The sequence below is a fragment of the Uranotaenia lowii genome, chromosome 2 (genome assembly GCF_029784155.1).
Source record: "Uranotaenia lowii strain MFRU-FL chromosome 2, ASM2978415v1, whole genome shotgun sequence".
Classification (NCBI taxonomy): Eukaryota; Metazoa; Arthropoda; class Insecta; order Diptera; family Culicidae; genus Uranotaenia; species Uranotaenia lowii.
In genome coordinates, this window is record NC_073692.1 from 436318712 (window position 1) to 436337555 (window position 18844).

Sequence of the window (18844 nt, forward strand, 5' to 3'; positions counted from 1 at the left end):
GAAAGGTTATCGATCAGAATCAGTAGTACAATACCAACTATTTAGTTATTTCCGAGTTGTTGTCCTCATTTATGATTTATTTACTTGAATTTCAAAACGCAGACCCCGTCAGTGGTCAGAAAAATAATATGCATGCATTGTGGTAAAAGAAATAGAATAACTATTTTGATTGTTGTACTTTGTCTGTTTTTTGTTGTTATTTATTTCTTGATTGTGTACACTCTGTTAAAGAAAAACAGTTCCTTAGGGTTTAAATGTGATTATTTAAACCTCATATAGTTCATTCGTGCATTATTCATGATCATGCGAATACATTAGAAGGCCTCATTAGGAGCAAATAGGAGTTTCAATAGGAAACGTAGGAAGTATAGGAGACTAGGAGCATAGGTTAAAAGTGGTTACTTCACCTACCAAGGTAATTTCTCATGCCACAATACCTTTTCCCAAACATTCAGCGTGGAGATCTGTGGAGGGATGGCGTACAGCCGGCCTCCGCTAAACATTTCTTCAAATGTGCTGCACTTCCCTTCCTCCTATCGACTACATGGACTTGGCCGGCGTCGTTATTGGTTCAAATAAAAGTAGGAGATTCTCAAAACTGCACAGTTAGATTGTGATGCTTGTTCCCAGCACCTTTCATTTGGTTCATTGTGCAATGGTGATTATCTCGAACCAATCACGGAGTGCAACCATTATGCCATTGGCCAGGAAGGGCCGTAGGTGGACCGTAGTTGATAGCAAGCTCAAGCTCAGGGGAATAAGACGTTTGTCATGGAACTTTTCCGAAGGCCTCGGCTGTTCACACGGATCGTATGTATAAATTGGAAGGCCGCAGTGCAAATAGAACCAATGATATTTCTCCAGTTTTATGAGAAATCCGAGTGATAAAGTGAGTAAGTGTTGAGATTTGTTGAATAAATAATATAAATCAATCCATTCGTTATGCAAAAGCAATCTATAATAATGATGACATGACCCAAAACTAGCGAAATAATCCCACCATTTACAAACCCTGAACAAGGATTTTTATTTCAGCGAGCAAACAATGGAAATAAACGGATTTTCATGGTTTTACCATGAAAAATGGAAGCTGTTATCACCATGAACTTTATATTTTTGAGCTTTCTAATGTATGGGAAATCGCCATTTTTTCATGGTCACGCTGCATAACAATACTCTTTTTTCATGGTTATTTTCGTCAAAACGATGAAATGTATGGTCGAAAACTATGAATTCCAATGTGCATTCGCGGTATCGATGACGATTAAAATCATTATGTAAACCATACAATTTATGATCTGTGAATATGGAATTCATGGTATTTTCATGGTGCAATCCTATTCGAACAACACTTAAAACAGGTATAAAAGAATCCTTAATTCAGTTAGTCTACCTTTTCATCTAGGACTTGTAACAACAGTCTTACCACTTCCGCCGGCGTCTCAAAGACTCCCTTTTTTAGGCCTCAGGGCGGCATGCTTATCTACAAAAACAAATCGCAGGGAATATCAGTCGAATGAAAGAAAACTACCAAATTTTATGCTTCTCTATGTGTACATGTACATATATTGCCAGACTTTACACTGCTTGCCCCCCCACTTCCTTCACTAAGGCTAACCTGTTAGGGACCTTGCCTTTACTGCTGCTGACGAAACCTCGAGGACTGATGGCGACCTCGATAGTTGTTCCTGGAGGGGTTGCGTTCCAGCACAAAGGGGCTTCCGTCGTGGGAACCCCGACAGGACGTTCCAGGCTACCTTCGCTTAGGAACAAGATGGCTTCCGTCGGTGCACCAATGCGGCCTAGCGCTGGGTACCAAAAACAATGGCTGGCCTAACGACGACGCCGGAAACAAAGGCTTTTAGCCTAAGCCAAAGGGTCCTGATGTCCTTACTTACACCTTTTCCAATACTCTTCTCACAGTTTCGACTATGGTTGACTTTTTTTTTGGTTTTAGTCACAAGGTAATGTTCGCGCTTTGGTGGGTTTTGGAAGAGTGCACGAGGATCAGCCAGTGTTCTTTGACCGACCTTCACCTATCATTCAGGTCGTTGCCCTCGCCTTGGCGCTCTTGCTTTTCGAGTAGAGTTTTGTCGACATCGTTACTATCGTTAGCTCTCTGCTACCAACGGGTTCAGCTGACGGCCATCTGGTGTTCAAGTTCCTAAGCTTGGTCGGTGTATGTGTCTGACAGCAGGGGGCTTAATCATCTGGGGACTGCTTTTGGGAGAGAAAACTTTAAATAACAAATGACACTCACTGCGATATACTACAAATAAACAAAATTTAAATTTAACGCGAACAATCTATGAAACCTCATTGGAAGTGTCATCTGGCGCTTACAGACTGACTAACGCAATCAGTATAGTATTTAAACTGCATACAAAAGTGGCAACACGATCAAGGAACGTCTAGCCGTGACAAGATTCCTGAGGAGAAAAGATATGGAATTTATTAAATTGCTTGAAATAGTTGATCGTTGATTTACATCGGTCAAACCCACCATCAAATATATTGCTCCTTCGGCGAGTTCATCGGCATAGTTGGAAAATGGATTATAAAGTGTCTTGGATTAATCATCGTCCTGTTGGACAAGCCTGCCAAAGCAACCAAAAATCTTGTTGAACAGGTCAAACACAGCTTAATCAGTTCAATCAATGAGCTGAAGTTCGTTTTATTCAGCCCTAAATTTAAGTTCTTATTGAAACTTTGAAGTTCCTTTAAGTTTGAACGGCCTACTGTTCAGCTCACAAGAAATCGTTTAATGAACAATAACAAAAAAATATTTCCTCTCTTACTTCGGTCACCACCACCCCTTTCTTATACTTCGCTGCCCTCCATATGGTGCTGCCGGTTTCTCGGCATCCATCTTCATTCCTCCCATCAACCTAACTCAACCTACTTACAGTTGCTTTTAAAAAAGAATGAAATCGCGTGAAGCTGCGCACCCACTTCCAACTTTGACAAGCTGCCATTTCTTTCTCGGTTGATATTTTTTCATGAAAATTTCACAAAATATTTAACAAATACACAACGAAATTTGAAGTCTTTACAATGTCGGGAAACAAAGATAGAGCTATTTCCGTAAAAAAGGGAAATTTGGGGTTGCTTCGCTAAACTTGCTGTATCTTCGACAATTTTCATTGAAAAACTTTGAAATTCGGTCCAAAGATGTGAAAATGTTTGATCTAATACCAGGCTAAGTTTCGTCAAAATCGATTAACGTGATCAAAAATGGTGGCGGATAGAAAATCAGGTTCATTATTGCCCAGCAGACGATTTCATTCTTTTTTGGACGAATGTTTGTATGGAAAACATTGTAATTCATGTATTCATGGTTTTATCTTTAACAACATCAAAATTTATCACAAAGAATGTTGTAAATTGATAAAAATTTCATTCGTGCTTTGTTTTGGAAAAAAAATGTTTCAACAGAGTTAGAAATAAGAAAAACAGAGATTCAGAAATGACCTGCTAATTATTCCGATAAACAAATTTGATACACAATTAAAGCGAGTATTCAATTCGCTCTTGTGTTTCAATACCAGTTCTGTTGAAACAATTTCTATTTCTAAACAAAGCAAGAATGAAGTTTCCATCAATTTACAACCTTCTTTGTAATAAATTTTGAGTTTGTGATAGAAAAATCCAACAATACATGGATTACGACGTTTTCCATACAAACATCCGTCCAAAAAGGAATGAAATCGTCTACTGGGCGATAATGAACCTGATTTTCTACGTGGCACCATTTTTGATCACGTTCATCGATTTTGACGAAACTTCGCCTGGTATTAGATCAAACATTTTCACATCTTTGGACCGAATTTCAAAGTTTTTCAATGAAAATTGTCGAAGATACAGCAAATTTAGTGAAGCAACCCCAAATTTCCCTTTTTCCCGACATTGTAAAGACTTCAAATTTCGTTGTGTATTAGTTAAATAGTTGAGCTAAATTGTGTGAAATTTTCACGAAAAAATATCAACCGAGAGAGAAATGGCAGCTTTTAAAAGTTGGAAGTGGGTGCGCAGCTTCACGCGATTTCATTCTTTTTTGAACGCAACTGTAATAGCTTTGATTTTTACTTTGTTCGATACATGCAGGCGCGCAAGCCTTTTCTGTAACATATTTCTTTTATTTTCTTACTCAAACAATCAAATAACTTCATGAAAAAATAGTCCTGGTTGGTACCATACTTGAACCATGACGCTTCGAGATGATAGCCAAACACGCTGCCACGAGGCCACGCCTGAACGCCGCTTTACCGGCAACTATTTCAAAGTGGTACCATCAAGTGACCATTTTCCGCCCAGTTAAGCGGTTTTTCATTTTCAAACATGCGTAATAAAAAAAACGATTACAGATGTTTATACACTTTCTTTTCCAGTATATCTCATAATCGTTCTACTTTCAATAAAAAAAAATGGTGGAATGCGAAAAATTTATGCTTTTCAAAATAAATAACTTAACTTGAGGATGTTAGACAGGCCCTATTAACACCCAATGGACTTTTTCCAGTACTGATAATGCTTTCTAAATGAAAAACACAGAACGAAAAAAGGTTAATTTAAGTATTTATTGTCCTTGTAAGCAGCTTTCAAAACTATATTTCGAATCTTGAGAGGATGCATTTTGTGAGAGTTTACCTGAAAATTGACTGACTAACAAAATGATGATCCCTGGCAAACAGCTCAAGCAACCAGTTACTTGTAGCGATAAACATCCTTTTTTAACACAATCAAACTAAATACTACTTGAGAAGTAGGCGGCGTTCATGCCGAAAGCTTTTTTTTTTCTTTTTCTGTCAGCGAAAATTTTATTTAAAAATAGAGTTTCTGATATATTATATAAAATGAAACAATGAAAAGTTCGACCAATAAATAGAAAGGGACTGCGTATCATCGTTGAAGTAATAACCAGAGAGCCAAAAGATGTTTTCTATAGAATTAATACGAAATTTAATCCAGATCAGAAACTTTTGATTCTAGGCGGTAAATTTTGGTAGATTTCCCCTCACGGACCTTACTCGTCGTGTTTCAAGTGTTTTGTTTAAATAAGGGTTTTTTACCTAGTTTCATTGTGTAAATGTAGTTTTGTATAAACTTGAACTGAAATAATGTGGATCTAACGATACTTTGAAAATTAGTATCTTTTGAAAGAATGGCATGAAAATGAATAATGGCACCTAGCAATTTTTGGGCCACGCTGGGCGAAAAACGGAAATAATCGTGTTTAATTTGCTTGTTTTGCTGGGCAGGGTTAAAGTGTTAAAAAGTGCGTAAAGGGAGATTTTATTTGGGTTGAAGTTTTTAACAACTTGATGAAATAAACTATACGATATGAAGTTCTGTCTGGGTCATTTGAATGTGGGGTTATTTAATGTGCATGTCAAACTCCACGAAATCGAGGCTAAAAACCGAATTGATGTTTTATTTTGGTTTGGTTTCGTTTGGAAAGAGTGTCCAGTAGCGTTAAAGTAAATTATATCATATCTATGTACATGTTGTCGGAGTAAACAAATACGTGAAACCTATTTTAACTCCATCTTAATTCACTGGACCATCATTTTTGTGTCGAACCGAGCTTGCTAATGGTTTTTGTGTCAGTTTATAAATTCTCTAAAGGTAATTTTCCTCTGAATAACTTTGCCGAAAACCTTAACTTTGTATCATCTTAGACAAAAAAGTTATAAGCTGTTGAGGGGGATATGTCTTTTGGCATTGAAAAACAATCAATTTATTTGACATCGCTGCTCGTGCCTCGCATGAAAAGTAATAATGCAGGCACATGATCAATTAAAAGTAATAATGCATCCAGCAGTGATGTCAATTGAATCTTTTGTTTGTCAATGCCAAAAGACATATTCCTCTTAAACAGCGAATAGCTTTTATGTTTAATGAGATATGAAGTTGAGGTCTTCGACAAAGTTATTCAGTGGAAAATTTTAATTAGACAATTTATAAACTGGCAAAAAACCATAAGCAGACTCGGTTCCACAGAAGAAACAGGTTTTTCAGTTCAAAATATTCAATTTTTCCATAAAACCCCATAAGTTCAAATTTACTTATGTTAACGTTATTAAAAATTCTGCAAAAAAAAAACGTGGATGAGTTTTGAACCAAAACGAAGCTTTTTGGACCCCAGGATTAGAGATATTAAAAACTGACCCCAAATCGACTCAGTCTATTGCACAGTGTACAAGTTAAATCCAGACTGAGAAACAGCACTCGCAAATGAGCAATCTTGTTTTTAAGAATGTTTATTGTTTATAATTCCTTCGATTCATGAGTGCAAATTGCTTCAGTTCTCAGCATCTAACACGTTGCTGGTTTAGAAACATCTTGCTATGATAACATAGAGTCAATGCCTACAAATCTACCAAAGCAACACATGACACGTGTGTTGTCGCCTTTTCATATGCTGTAACGGTTCTTTCGAGTTGAATATGATCTTCTCAATATGATGCAAATAACAAAACTACTGCCGGTATTGGTGTTTTGGTAGCTTCAGTTTATTGTGTAAATCTTGAAAATAACGCAATATAAATAAGCAATCGAACAATATAGATACAACTAAACGATCTACTAAAGTAAGGTCTATTGGAAAAAGGGACAGAAGAAACACAATTGAATCATTCAGAACTTTGGATTTAAAAAAAATGCAATTATAATTTATTAAATTGATTTTAAAGATGTGGTGATGATTACGCAGAAGGCATTTGTAATTAATAAGAACAAATTTTGTATATTACCTTGATGAATATTGCCTAATGGGAATCTATGGAAAAAAAGTTTGTGAAATAAAAAACAAAGGATTTCCACTTTCATATTAGATTGGAAAACTTTGAATGATTATAGACACCGTGAAATATGATTGGAATCTCTCAAACTTCAGGTTTTTCGATCGATAATGTACCAGAAAACAGGACAGCGCCATTCTTTTAATAATATCATTCAATATTTATGCAAAATTTCAAAAGGTTTTGATAGAAAAGGGAAAAAATGAAATCTTTTTTCTATGACTAGTTAAGCAAAACAAAAAATAAGAAAATGTAATCTAACAATATTTTTGTTCGCTGTATGTATCTCTCTTAAAACTAATTGTGTACGATTTTATGAGCTTAGCTGCTATCCACTCAATTGTTTGTGTTCTTACACTCTACTCTTAGGTGATATGTTTGGTTACAAGAAGTACTGATTCCAAGTAGCTTTGATTTTCGTTCCACTTAATGTCTAGTGTGATCCTATTCTATGAGCTAAGCACCGTCTTAAACTAGAGTGCCCATATTGGACAGATCGTCATCCGGAGGTTTCGGATTGGGAATTCCATCGGCTGAATTTGCTTGGGGGTAGTATTGAAGCGCTGAATTGAACAACTGTTTGGGGCAAGGTTTTTCGTCCAGATTGGTATTGCAATTGCTACCCAATTTGCTATTGGATTGAATGAATTTGTTGATCTGATGAACCGAGATAGTTGGAACGGTACTTTGAGCGGTCACTGGAAACCGTTGATTTCTTGGTAACGTTTGATGTCCGGATAATGCCACTGAACGTGCTTGCTGCTGTTCGCTAATCGGGAACACCGGATAGTTCTGATGAGGATGAAATACTTTCGGATCTGCCAGTGAACTAGCAGCATCAACTGCCTTATTCAAATTACTTATGCTGAGTACCGGATTGGGTTGAGAAAAGTCCATTATCACATTCGGTGCTAGTGCTGGAATTGTCTCACTGCTATTCAACTCGTCTTCAAGACATTTCAGCAAACATGTCCTTTCTCTTAGCACCAGCTCAGAGTGCTTCAGTGTTTCATCAATCATTGTAAGCTCTTGTTGACTTTTTTCCAAACTTCCGTTGACCTTAGTCAAATTATCCTCCAGTTGATCTTTCGATTGGTTTGGAATGTCCAATTCATACCTTCTGATGCGATCATACAACTTCACCGCACTTTCCTCTTCCTTGACAATTTGTTTATTCAAAAGTACAATTTTTTCCAACATTTTTATCTGATCTTTTACACATCTTTCTCCAGTCGGTTCATCCGAAGAAGTCGGTGGAGATTCGGCATCCCTTTCGGCCCCGGACTCTTCCACTTCCGGCGAAGCTGCGGTTGTGGCCTCGGAAGTGATCCCACTGTCACCTCCGCCAGCGCTATCGGTACGTGGATCTAACTCAGACTTTCCTCCTCCAGCTTTTCCTCGAGATCCCGAGGCTTCCGAAAGCCCCTTAAGGTACGTTTCCAGCAAGTAATTTTTACCGTGTTCCCGTTCTCTTAAGCGATGACGATCCTCTTCAATTTTGTTGATCTGTAGCTCACGGTCCCTAAAATGAAGTAATAAGATGATTAAAAAAGTATTACAGATTTCCGAATATTGTTATCAATAATAGAATCCTTTTTGGTTTATTGAAAAGAGCATTTCAAACTGCTTTTTAACTTTTATCAAACAATTTGTAGTTTAGCATTATAAATTTCTCTATTTAAATTAATGTTCAGTCCTAAATAAAAACAAATGCAGGTATTTATTCCATCATCAGGCAATCAAGCACATTCACTTTCAAACGACAATTTGTCTGGAGATAGAATCCCCCGAGAAACGAGATACCCGTTCGATTATCCATTACCGTAAAACTTTAATCGCTCCAAATTTACGTCCCACTTTTTTTATTATTCGTAGAAGAATACATTAGGTAATAAATATGTGTTTTGTTGTCAAGTCTCCAAATGAACAAAAAGTGGCGTCTTAACACCTTCACTCGTCATCAATCTCCTCAGCCGGTCAGTCAGCGAACCAGTCAGTCTTGATGAATCTGGGCAGTAGTGCAGCATGGCCATTGTCGAGGCCAAAGTCGCGTCGTTCCGGTTTGATGAGCACCCTTCCGAGATCTTCTCCATCGTCCTCATCAAGTTTCTAGGCTGAACACGAAGTTCAATTAAAATGAGATATTCATCAGCAACTCTTCTCGGAACAGTGGTGTGGCCGCACAAATCGTTTGACATTTCCTCCCGAGTTGAGGAGGACACTGATGACTGTCTCGTTCTTATTAATTAGGTGTCGTTTTCACCTGTCTCTTCCTCTCCGGGTTGATTGTTTTGAATCGGGCAAGGGTAATTAAAGTTATGAATAACAAACCACGCCAGATTATCTTACCTAAGCTTAGACAACTGCTGCTGAATGATGTCGCCCTGTTCGAGGATCAGCTTCATTAGCCGCTCGATCGAGTTTTTGGACGATTTCGGGTGGATTGTCGTTCCGTGAGTCATCCAGGCGAATGAAGTTTTGTGTGCCCGGTGTCGTTTCCGGCGCACTATTGCACTATTGATACTACCCGTTGGGCTTCCCCGGCCACTGTCTTTGTCACGTTCCGTTAAAACTCCGCCGACCATTGTGGGTCCGCTGCCGAGGGTGCCAGATGCCGTTTGTTGAGTTGGCGGCTGTTGTTGGCTGATTGATCCGCCAACAGCCGAAGCCACCGCCAATCTATTCGAGGCGTCCAATCGCCGGAGGATGAATTTAACCTGAAATTCAGAGAACAAAATTTGTAATTTTCTTATTTATTGGTAAACAGTGGGGATTAATTTTTCAAGAGCTTTTAAAGATCGTTTGAGATGGATCAGCCAATGTAACTTTTGAAAAGAAGAATCAACTTTTCTCTAATACAATTTTTTTTTAAAATAATCCTGTTTCTAGGACTTGTTGCTGGGGCCCAATAAACATAGATAAACTTAACTTTCTTTACATTATCAACTAAAAACACTAAACTGTTGGTTCACAGACAAATTCGAGTACATAATAGACATAAAAAACGAATTTTTGTTTTGTCTATTCTGGATATATAATAGGGCATTTAAATCCTCTTTTTCATTGAAAGTTGACTGTTTGAACTGTTATTCAAGGAAAAGCATTGTCATTTTTTTTTTCATTTTTGTCATTTTTGTCATTTTTGTCATTTTTGTCATTTTTGTCATTTTTGTCATTTTTGTCATTTTTGTCATTTTTGTCATTTTTGTCATTTTTGTCATTTTTGTCATTTTTGTCATTTTTGTCATTTTTGTCATTTTTGTCATTTTTGTCATTTTTGTCATTTTTGTCATTTTTGTCATTTTTGTCATTTTTGTCATTTTTGTCATTTTTGTCATTTTTGTCATTTTTGTCATTTTTGTCATTTTTGTCATTTTTGTCATTTTTGTCATTTTTGTCATTTTTGTCATTTTTGTCATTTTTGTCATTTTTGTCATTTTTGTCATTTTTGTCATTTTTGTCATTTTTGTCATTTTTGTCATTTTTGTCATTTTTGTCATTTTTGTCATTTTTGTCATTTTTGTCATTTTTGTCATTTTTGTCATTTTTGTCATTTTTGTCATTTTTGTCATTTTTGTCATTTTTGTCATTTTTGTCATTTTTGTCATTTTTGTCATTTTTGTCATTTTTGTCATTTTTGTCATTTTTGTCATTTTTGTCATTTTTGTCATTTTTGTCATTTTTGTCATTTTTGTCATTTTTGTCATTTTTGTCATTTTTGTCATTTTTGTCATTTTTGTCATTTTTGTCATTTTTGTCATTTTTGTCATTTTTGTCATTTTTGTCATTTTTGTCATTTTTGTCATTTTTGTCATTTTTGTCATTTTTGTCATTTTTGTCATTTTTGTCATTTTTGTCATTTTTGTCATTTTTGTCATTTTTGTCATTTTTGTCATTTTTGTCATTTTTGTCATTTTTGTCATTTTTGTCATTTTTGTCATTTTTGTCATTTTTGTCATTTTTGTCATTTTTGTCATTTTTGTCATTTTTGTCATTTTTGTCATTTTTGTCATTTTTGTCATTTTTGTCATTTTTGTCATTTTTGTCATTTTTGTCATTTTTGTCATTTTTGTCATTTTTGTCATTTTTGTCATTTTTGTCATTTTTGTCATTTTTGTCATTTTTGTCATTTTTGTCATTTTTGTCATTTTTGTCATTTTTGTCATTTTTGTCATTTTTGTCATTTTTGTCATTTTTGTCATTTTTGTCATTTTTGTCATTTTTGTCATTTTTGTCATTTTTGTCATTTTTGTCATTTTTGTCATTTTTGTCATTTTTGTCATTTTTGTCATTTTTGTCATTTTTGTCATTTTTGTCATTTTTGTCATTTTTGTCATTTTTGTCATTTTTGTCATTTTTGTCATTTTTGTCATTTTTGTCAGTTTTGTCATTTTTGTCATTTTTGTCATTTTTGTCATTTTCGTCATTTTTATCATTTTTATCATTTTTATCATTTTTATCATTTTTGTCATTTTTGTCATTTTTGTCATTTTTGTCATTTTTGTCATTTTTGTCATTTTTGTCATTTTTGTCATTTTTGTCATTTTTGTCATTTTTGTCATTTTTGTCATTTTTGTCATTTTTGTCATTTTTGTCATTTTTGTCATTTTTGTCATTTTTGTCATTTTTGTCATTTTTGTCATTTTTGTCATTTTTGTCATTTTTGTCATTTTTGTCATTTTTGTCATTTTTGTCATTTTTGTCATTTTTGTCATTTTTGTCATTTTTGTCATTTTTGTCATTTTTGTCATTTTTGTCATTTTTGTCATTTTTGTCATTTTTGTCATTTTTGTCATTTTTGTCATTTTTGTCATTTTTGTCATTTTTGTCATTTTTGTCATTTTTGTCATTTTTGTCATTTTTGTCATTTTTGTCATTTTTGTCATTTTTGTCATTTTTGTCATTTTTGTCATTTTTGTCATTTTTGTCATTTTTGTCATTTTTGTCATTTTTGTCATTTTTGTCATTTTTGTCATCTTTGTCATCTTTGTCATTTTTGTCATTTTTGTCATTTTTGTCATTTTTGTCATTTTTGTCATTTTTGTCATTTTTGTCATTTTTGTCATTTTTGTCATTTTTGTCATTTTTGTCATTTTTGTCATTTTTGTCATTTTTGTCATTTTTGTCATTTTTGTCATTTTTGTCATTTTTGTCATTTTTGTCATTTTTGTCATTTTTGTCATTTTTGTCATTTTTGTCATTTTTGTCATTTTTGTCATTTTTGTCATTTTTGTCATTTTTGTCATTTTTGTCATTTTTGTCATTTTTGTCATTTTTGTCATTTTTGTCATTTTTGTCATTTTTGTCATTTTTGTCATTTTTGTCATTTTTGTCATTTTTGTCATTTTTGTCATTTTTGTCATTTTTGTCATTTTTGTCATTTTTGTCATTTTTGTCATTTTTGTCATTTTTGTCATTTTTGTCATTTTTGTCATTTTTGTCATTTTTGTCATTTTTGTCATTTTTGTCATTTTTGTCATTTTTGTCATTTTTGTCATTTTTGTCATTTTTGTCATTTTTGTCATTTTTGTCATTTTTGTCATTTTTGTCATTTTTGTCATTTTTGTCATTTTTGTCATTTTTGTCATTTTTGTCATTTTTGTCATTTTTGTCATTTTTGTCATTTTTGTCATTTTTGTCATTTTTGTCATTTTTGTCATTTTTGTCATTTTTGTCATTTTTGTCATTTTTGTCATTTTTGTCATTTTTGTCATTTTTGTCATTTTTGTCATTTTTGTCATTTTTGTCATTTTTGTCATTTTTGTCATTTTTGTCATTTTTGTCATTTTTGTCATTTTTGTCATTTTTGTCATTTTTGTCATTTTTGTCATTTTTGTCATTTTTGTCATTTTTGTCATTTTTGTCATTTTTGTCATTTTTGTCATTTTTGTCATTTTTGTCATTTTTGTCATTTTTGTCATTTTTGTCATTTTTGTCATTTTTGTCATTTTTGTCATTTTTGTCATTTTTGTCATTTTTGTCATTTTTGTCATTTTTGTCATTTTTGTCATTTTTGTCATTTTTGTCATTTTTGTCATTTTTGTCATTTTTGTCATTTTTGTCATTTTTGTCATTTTTGTCATTTTTGTCATTTTTGTCATTTTTGTCATTTTTGTCATTTTTGTCATTTTTGTCATTTTTGTCATTTTTGTCATTTTTGTCATTTTTGTCATTTTTGTCAATTTTTAATATAAACTTACTTCAGGTTGCGCTTTTCCCCATGCCGACCATATCTGGAGGATTTTGGTTCTACTGTCGAGAATTTGTTCCACCTGTCTCCAGCGTTCCGTGATGCAGTAATCTTTAGGTTCATTAACAGCACTTGGCCCTCCAGCTACTCCCACAGGAATCACATTCTCCTGCTGCAGCAACGCCTCCACCAAATCGGCACATGTCGTGTCCTCCGTAACGCCAGAAATAAACCGCTGCTCGCCCTTGATCCAGACTGGAATCTCCTCCGTCGAATAATCACTGACCGTCCCACAGGAATCTTCATCGTCATCACTTCGGGAAGGATCTTCCTCTTCTTCCTCGTCCTCATCATCATCATCATCACTTATAATTTCAGCACTCATCCTATGAGCCATCAAGGGATGGTTGCTAGGCAGTGGCCAGCATTCTTTGGAATTCGAATAACCTTCCCCAGCCAACTGGGATGAGCTGGCAAGGCCTAGCATTTCTCGACCAGGTGCAACTGAAGGTCCCTGGCCAGTGATGCCCGTTATACGATTCTGGGCCACCGTCTGAGATACCGAAGACACAATAGCAGCGGTGGAAGCCGACGAGGCATTCATTTTCGCTGTTCACCTTCGCTGTAATTGTTCCACTTCCGGGGGATCCACTGTCGTCGTCTTCGATGGGCAGAAGAAGATGGTCATCATAGCCGCCGCCAGCACCCAGAGCCCAGTTAGTGTGCTGGATCAAATTATCTCGTTTTGTAGTTGAAACCTGCAAAAAAACGGAAATACAACGAAAAACGGATAATTTTAGTAAATGGATCCCGTCGAAAGATTAAAACGATGGATGAATGTTTGGATTGAGAAGTGAGAAGCCAATCCCCGTTTTCAGGTTGTGGATTTGTGGATGAAAGGATGGCGTGACGGTAATTGCTAAATTGACTGCCGAAAAGGGGGCTCAGCTCGATGCAGCAACAGGTGCAATCTAATGCGTGGTGTAAAACGGTTACTTCCTTAAGGGTTCGTGCAGAAAAAAAGGACCACCACACTTGGCTGGCGTTCTTCTTTATGAACAATCTAATTTCGAAGCGAACTGCATTAGCCAGGGTGCAATTATCGTCTTGAACGATACCTTGTACGTTCTCTATTGTAGGTTTGTAATATATTTGCATACCAATTGTTTTGTAAAATGGAGTATGTATAGGTTTTGTTAAATCAAATAAAGGAAATTAAGTGAGTATTTTTATTTGTTTCGTTTATAGTCGTTTTACCATCTTTTTAGCTTTCGCGAATTTATATCAACAATGCAGTTATTGAAAATCTCATATGGTAAAGCATGGATCACTACAAATCTGGACGCACTATTTATTTTACCATAGTGCTCCTAGTTGTCGGATCTGGAATGTTTTGGCAGCACTTTGTAGAGAAATGTTTCTTCTACCAGTGCTGAAAATTCATTACGATTCGTTTTGTTTCAAAAAAGTTACACGTGATGGAAGCCGCGAGATGAAAATAAATTTTGAACACCCACGTCGAAAACCCGACGTGGTCGGGTTCAAAAATCGCGAAATCGTTAAAAATGGTCAAATCAACCGGGTGTAGCGTTCTCAAACGTTTCCGTGAGATGCGTACTATAGATCGGCAGGTTCATACCAAGCGTCATAGTGGAATTAAGGATCGGAAACTGCATTTGAAGGTGTTGAGAACGATCAAGGAAAACACAGGGTAGTCGGACTATGACATTGCCAAGAAATTCAACGCCGACCGGTGCACCGTCAGCAGAATTCGTCTACGCGAAGGAATACGATCCTATCGGACCAGTAAGCAACCAAACCGGACATTGAAGCAGAATTTAGTAGCCAAAGGACGTGCCCGCAAGTTATACAAGAAGATTCCAACGAAGTTCGACGGATGCATCCTCATGGATGACGAAACGTACGTGAAGATGGATTTTGGGCAGCTTTCTGGCCAAAAATTATGTAAAGCCACTGCAGTGGTGCACTGCACTGGTCATGGTGATGTCCCCGGCAACTTCAAATTTAGCTGATAAGTTTGCAAGAAAGTGTTTGATCTGGCAAGGTATTTGCAGCTGCGGACGAAAAATTCCGGTTTTTGTGAAAAACAAGACCATGGACTCCGAAATTTACAAGGAGGAATGCCTGAAAACTTTTTTTTTCGTACATTAGATCTCACAAAGGACTAGTTGAGTTTTCGCCAGATTTGGCAAGCTGCCAGTACAGCTAGGAGGTTCTACAGTGGTATTGGGCCAACGGGTGGATTTTGTCGAAAAGGACATCAACCCACCCAACTGCCCTCAATTCAGCTCTATCGAAAAATTTTGGGCAATTGTCAAGCAGAAGATGAAGAAGAATGGTAGGACGACTCGGGAAGCAACAGAGATGAAGAGATTGTGGAACAAAATGGCCGCTGAGGTCAGCGAATAAGGTGTTCAAACTATAATGAGTGATACTCACTAATCACTAATCACTAATCGTACTTCCACAGCCAGAACTTATGTCTGAGTCCCAAAGAATAATAAAAGTGTTTTATTATTCTTCTTGTCTTTCTTCATGTTTTCAATTAATTTAACATAAGACATTAAAATAATCAAAAACATAAACTGGTTGGGCCTACCATGGAGCAGAGAACGCAGAGACGTCCGCAACACAGGAACAAGAAGAAACGTGGACCACCAGTACCATACGTTTCAAATGGGCAAAATTGTTGGAAGCATGCTAAGAAAAATGCTCCTTGATGAAGAAACCATGCGTAATGTAAAATAACTTCAGTAGGCGGATTTCTCCGTGGCTGGAAATGATTTATTTTGTACACCGAAATCACAAAACCTAAGAATAAATTTATTTAGAAGATTTTGAAAAATATAAACTTTTACTATAATAAGCTTTTTTAACTGTTTTGGATTTCAGAGTACAACCATTTCTGGTCATCGACCAAGGATATAGCGCCTTTACTCGCTCTTGAAAATAGAGAAGAGAAAAGGAAAGGTTTAATAGAACATAAAACCTTTCGAGATCTGTTAGGAACTCGAAAAGTTTTTTTTATTATTCGCCTCTTACTCTAGGGCAGGCATGTAAAACTGGGGGTTCGCGGGCCGCATGCGGCCCGCTGCCTTAGTTAATGCGGCCGCGTAGCCCCGTCTAAAATTATCACAAAATTCCTTACTACACAGGAGTACACTGGCTTTCCTGCCACAAAATATTAAAAAGATTTTTTTTTTTGCTACGAGAGGAAATAATATTATTTTTGGAAATGAAAGATTTTTAATGCGGCCCGCACACTTAAACGAGTTTGACATGCCTGCTCTAGGGTTAATAGATTGTGCTTTCGAAGCACAAGGAAAAAACGATAAAAATGAACTATTGACATGATATCAAAAATTTTACCATTCAGTCATAACTAACTAATAAAAATGCAAAAATTTATGTATGTATGAGAGTCCACTTGTGGCTAATAGATCTTCTATCAAACTATAATGAGTGATACTCAACCAAAAGTTCGAAAATTCATCAAAACAACATCGGAATATTTTTTTTATTATTTTTCCTTCAAAGTGCAATAAAAACCCTACATTTCAAGTACAAAACATTTTTATTTCGTTTATATAGCTCCGAGATAGACCCGTTTTAATGCGTCCAGATTTGTAGTGATCCATGCTTTACTATACCCCAAGTTACACCGATAGTTTCATTTGACTCCTTAAGCCCCTTATAAAACCAAAACTTGATCTAGTAGCCTGCTATAAAACTTTATATGTTACTTGGGTACGTCTAAATAATTTGTGCTACGTAATGAAATTTAGAGACAACTTTTGTTTGAAAAATTGTCACGAATTTGACCTCATACGCCCTACACGACCACCTTTCTAGAAAAATATCGATTAGTACTAGGGTGGTCGGATTTACCGGTTTTTTTCAAATCCGGTATTTCGGTATTTGTAATTTATAAAACCGATAAAACCGGTATTTTTCAAAGTATATCGAATTCATGAAAAGTTTTCATGTAATTGCAGTAGTAACGGCATAAAATGCTCAGAATTTATAACGCAATAGATTCAGCAACATTTCCATTAAAAAAATGGTATTGTGCCTTTAAATTATTCCTTTGTCATAAATCTATCATCATCCTCATAATAATCATAATATTTATCATCTTCATTTTGTTATTATAATTTCGATGTGAGGTTGCAGAAATTCTAGAAGTTTCATATTTTTTTCAACGAATTTTTGTCCTATACTCTGTAAAACAGTATTCATATTTAAGAACAGATTTTACAGATTTATAAAAAGTTTATATAGCCTTTAATGAAAATGAAATGAAATTGGTATACAAAAAGATTTTTCGTCAAAACAACGACTTAACTTATAAATAAACAAAACTCAAAACACTGTCACAAAGTTTTTGGTTGACTCACTCCCGGCAACCTAGGTCGTGATCGCATTAAGTTTGCGCTCCCAATAATAAAACGAACAAATCGAAATAAAAATTCTTGAAAAACCAGTCAAAATTCAGCAAAAAATTTGTTGTTTGGATCTGATCCATACGCTTTATGTTGCTATAATACTGTTGTAAATTTATAAAAACTTTGTTACTGCTTTATCTGGAAAAGAAAATGCTTCAACAGCGTTAAAAATAAAAACAACAGAGTTCCATCAATTACCTAGAAAATATTGACAAAAAAAATAATACAAACAGTCTAACATGTGTTTAAATGCTGACTCTGTTGAAAGTTTCGTTAGAACTGAAGTTAGAATTGATGTAAACGTGTGTTCAAATGCTGACCCTGCTGAAGCATTTTATGTTTTGAAACAAACTAGGAAGTTTCTAATCAGTTTTCAATATTTTTCATTTTAAATTTCAAGTTTGTGAAAGCCTGGAACCGCTTAGAACGATTTTGATAAACTTGGCCTGTTTATAGATAAATCAGTTTTGCAAATTTTATCAAATTCCAACTTTTCAATGAAAAATTCAGTGATTTTTGTGAAGAAAACTTAAATTTCTTGTAGCTGTATCTTTTTTCAGTCATTGTAAATTTATACAGTCTTTAAATGTTGTGGAGTTCGATAGCTCATCTGAAATGTGTAAAGTTTCATGATAAAAGCTTTAATTCATAAAGTTACATCGACAAGTTTTAGCAATAATCAAATCTCACATAAACCTTGCAGTAAGGCATTCCGGTATTGAGAAAATGGACGGTTTTACCGGTTTTACCGGTTTCGGTAAAACCGGTTAGACCACCCTAATTAGTACCTATAATGGTGAAAGAATATAATGTTTTTTTTTGCAATTTTATACAAGGAATGATCTCACCAATGTTTCTGTGTTGATCCCTTCATCCTTTACATTTGGAGACCACACTTCCAGGAGGCCGGGAGTAGGCATCACGTTACAATGCAAGCAAATATCTTTAGATTCATTTAACTTTTTAACATTAGGATAGGTACAGGTGAATCGCAGGAAAAAAAAATCGATCGCAGCAAGCTGAGCGCAGAAACAAATATACTTGCGTAGACCGCATAAGGCCAAACAAAACACATCAGAGCCGATTTCTCCCTGTTCGTTCGAGGCCTTCCACAATTCGATTAATTTATTTAAATCTTTGCAGATGCTCTAAAAACTAAGTACAACGAAAAATATTTAAACTATCTTATTCTAGATTTAAAAACAGTTTTGGAAACATTGAAATCAAAATCACTAGATATTTCATTGAAGCGCGTGCAGCATACATCCAACGGGTTGTTTTGACCGTATTGGGTTCGTCGCAGGGCAAGTCTAAGAAAATCGTACGTCCCGGTTGTTCTGATGGGAGCATTTAACGGCAGTAGTGATAGCAGTTCTGAGCAATCCACG

At 35.3% G+C, this 18844-nt stretch overlaps 1 protein-coding gene across 2 annotated transcripts in view; it reads right to left on the minus strand.

Annotated features, from left to right (window-relative positions):
* Positions 1-6516: 6516 nt before the first annotated feature.
* Positions 6517-18844, minus strand: part of LOC129748410 (uncharacterized) — a 92976-nt gene continuing 80648 nt past the window's right edge. For both annotated transcript variants that reach the window (XM_055743023.1, XM_055743024.1), the window contains 3 exons: positions 13001-13748; positions 9150-9517; positions 6517-8322 (listed from right to left, as the gene is read on the minus strand). In XM_055743023.1, the coding sequence (XP_055598998.1) occupies positions 7269-8322; positions 9150-9517; positions 13001-13594 (2016 nt within the window). In that variant the 5' untranslated portion in view covers positions 13595-13748 and the 3' untranslated portion in view covers positions 6517-7268. The remainder of the gene's footprint in view (positions 8323-9149; positions 9518-13000; positions 13749-18844) is intronic.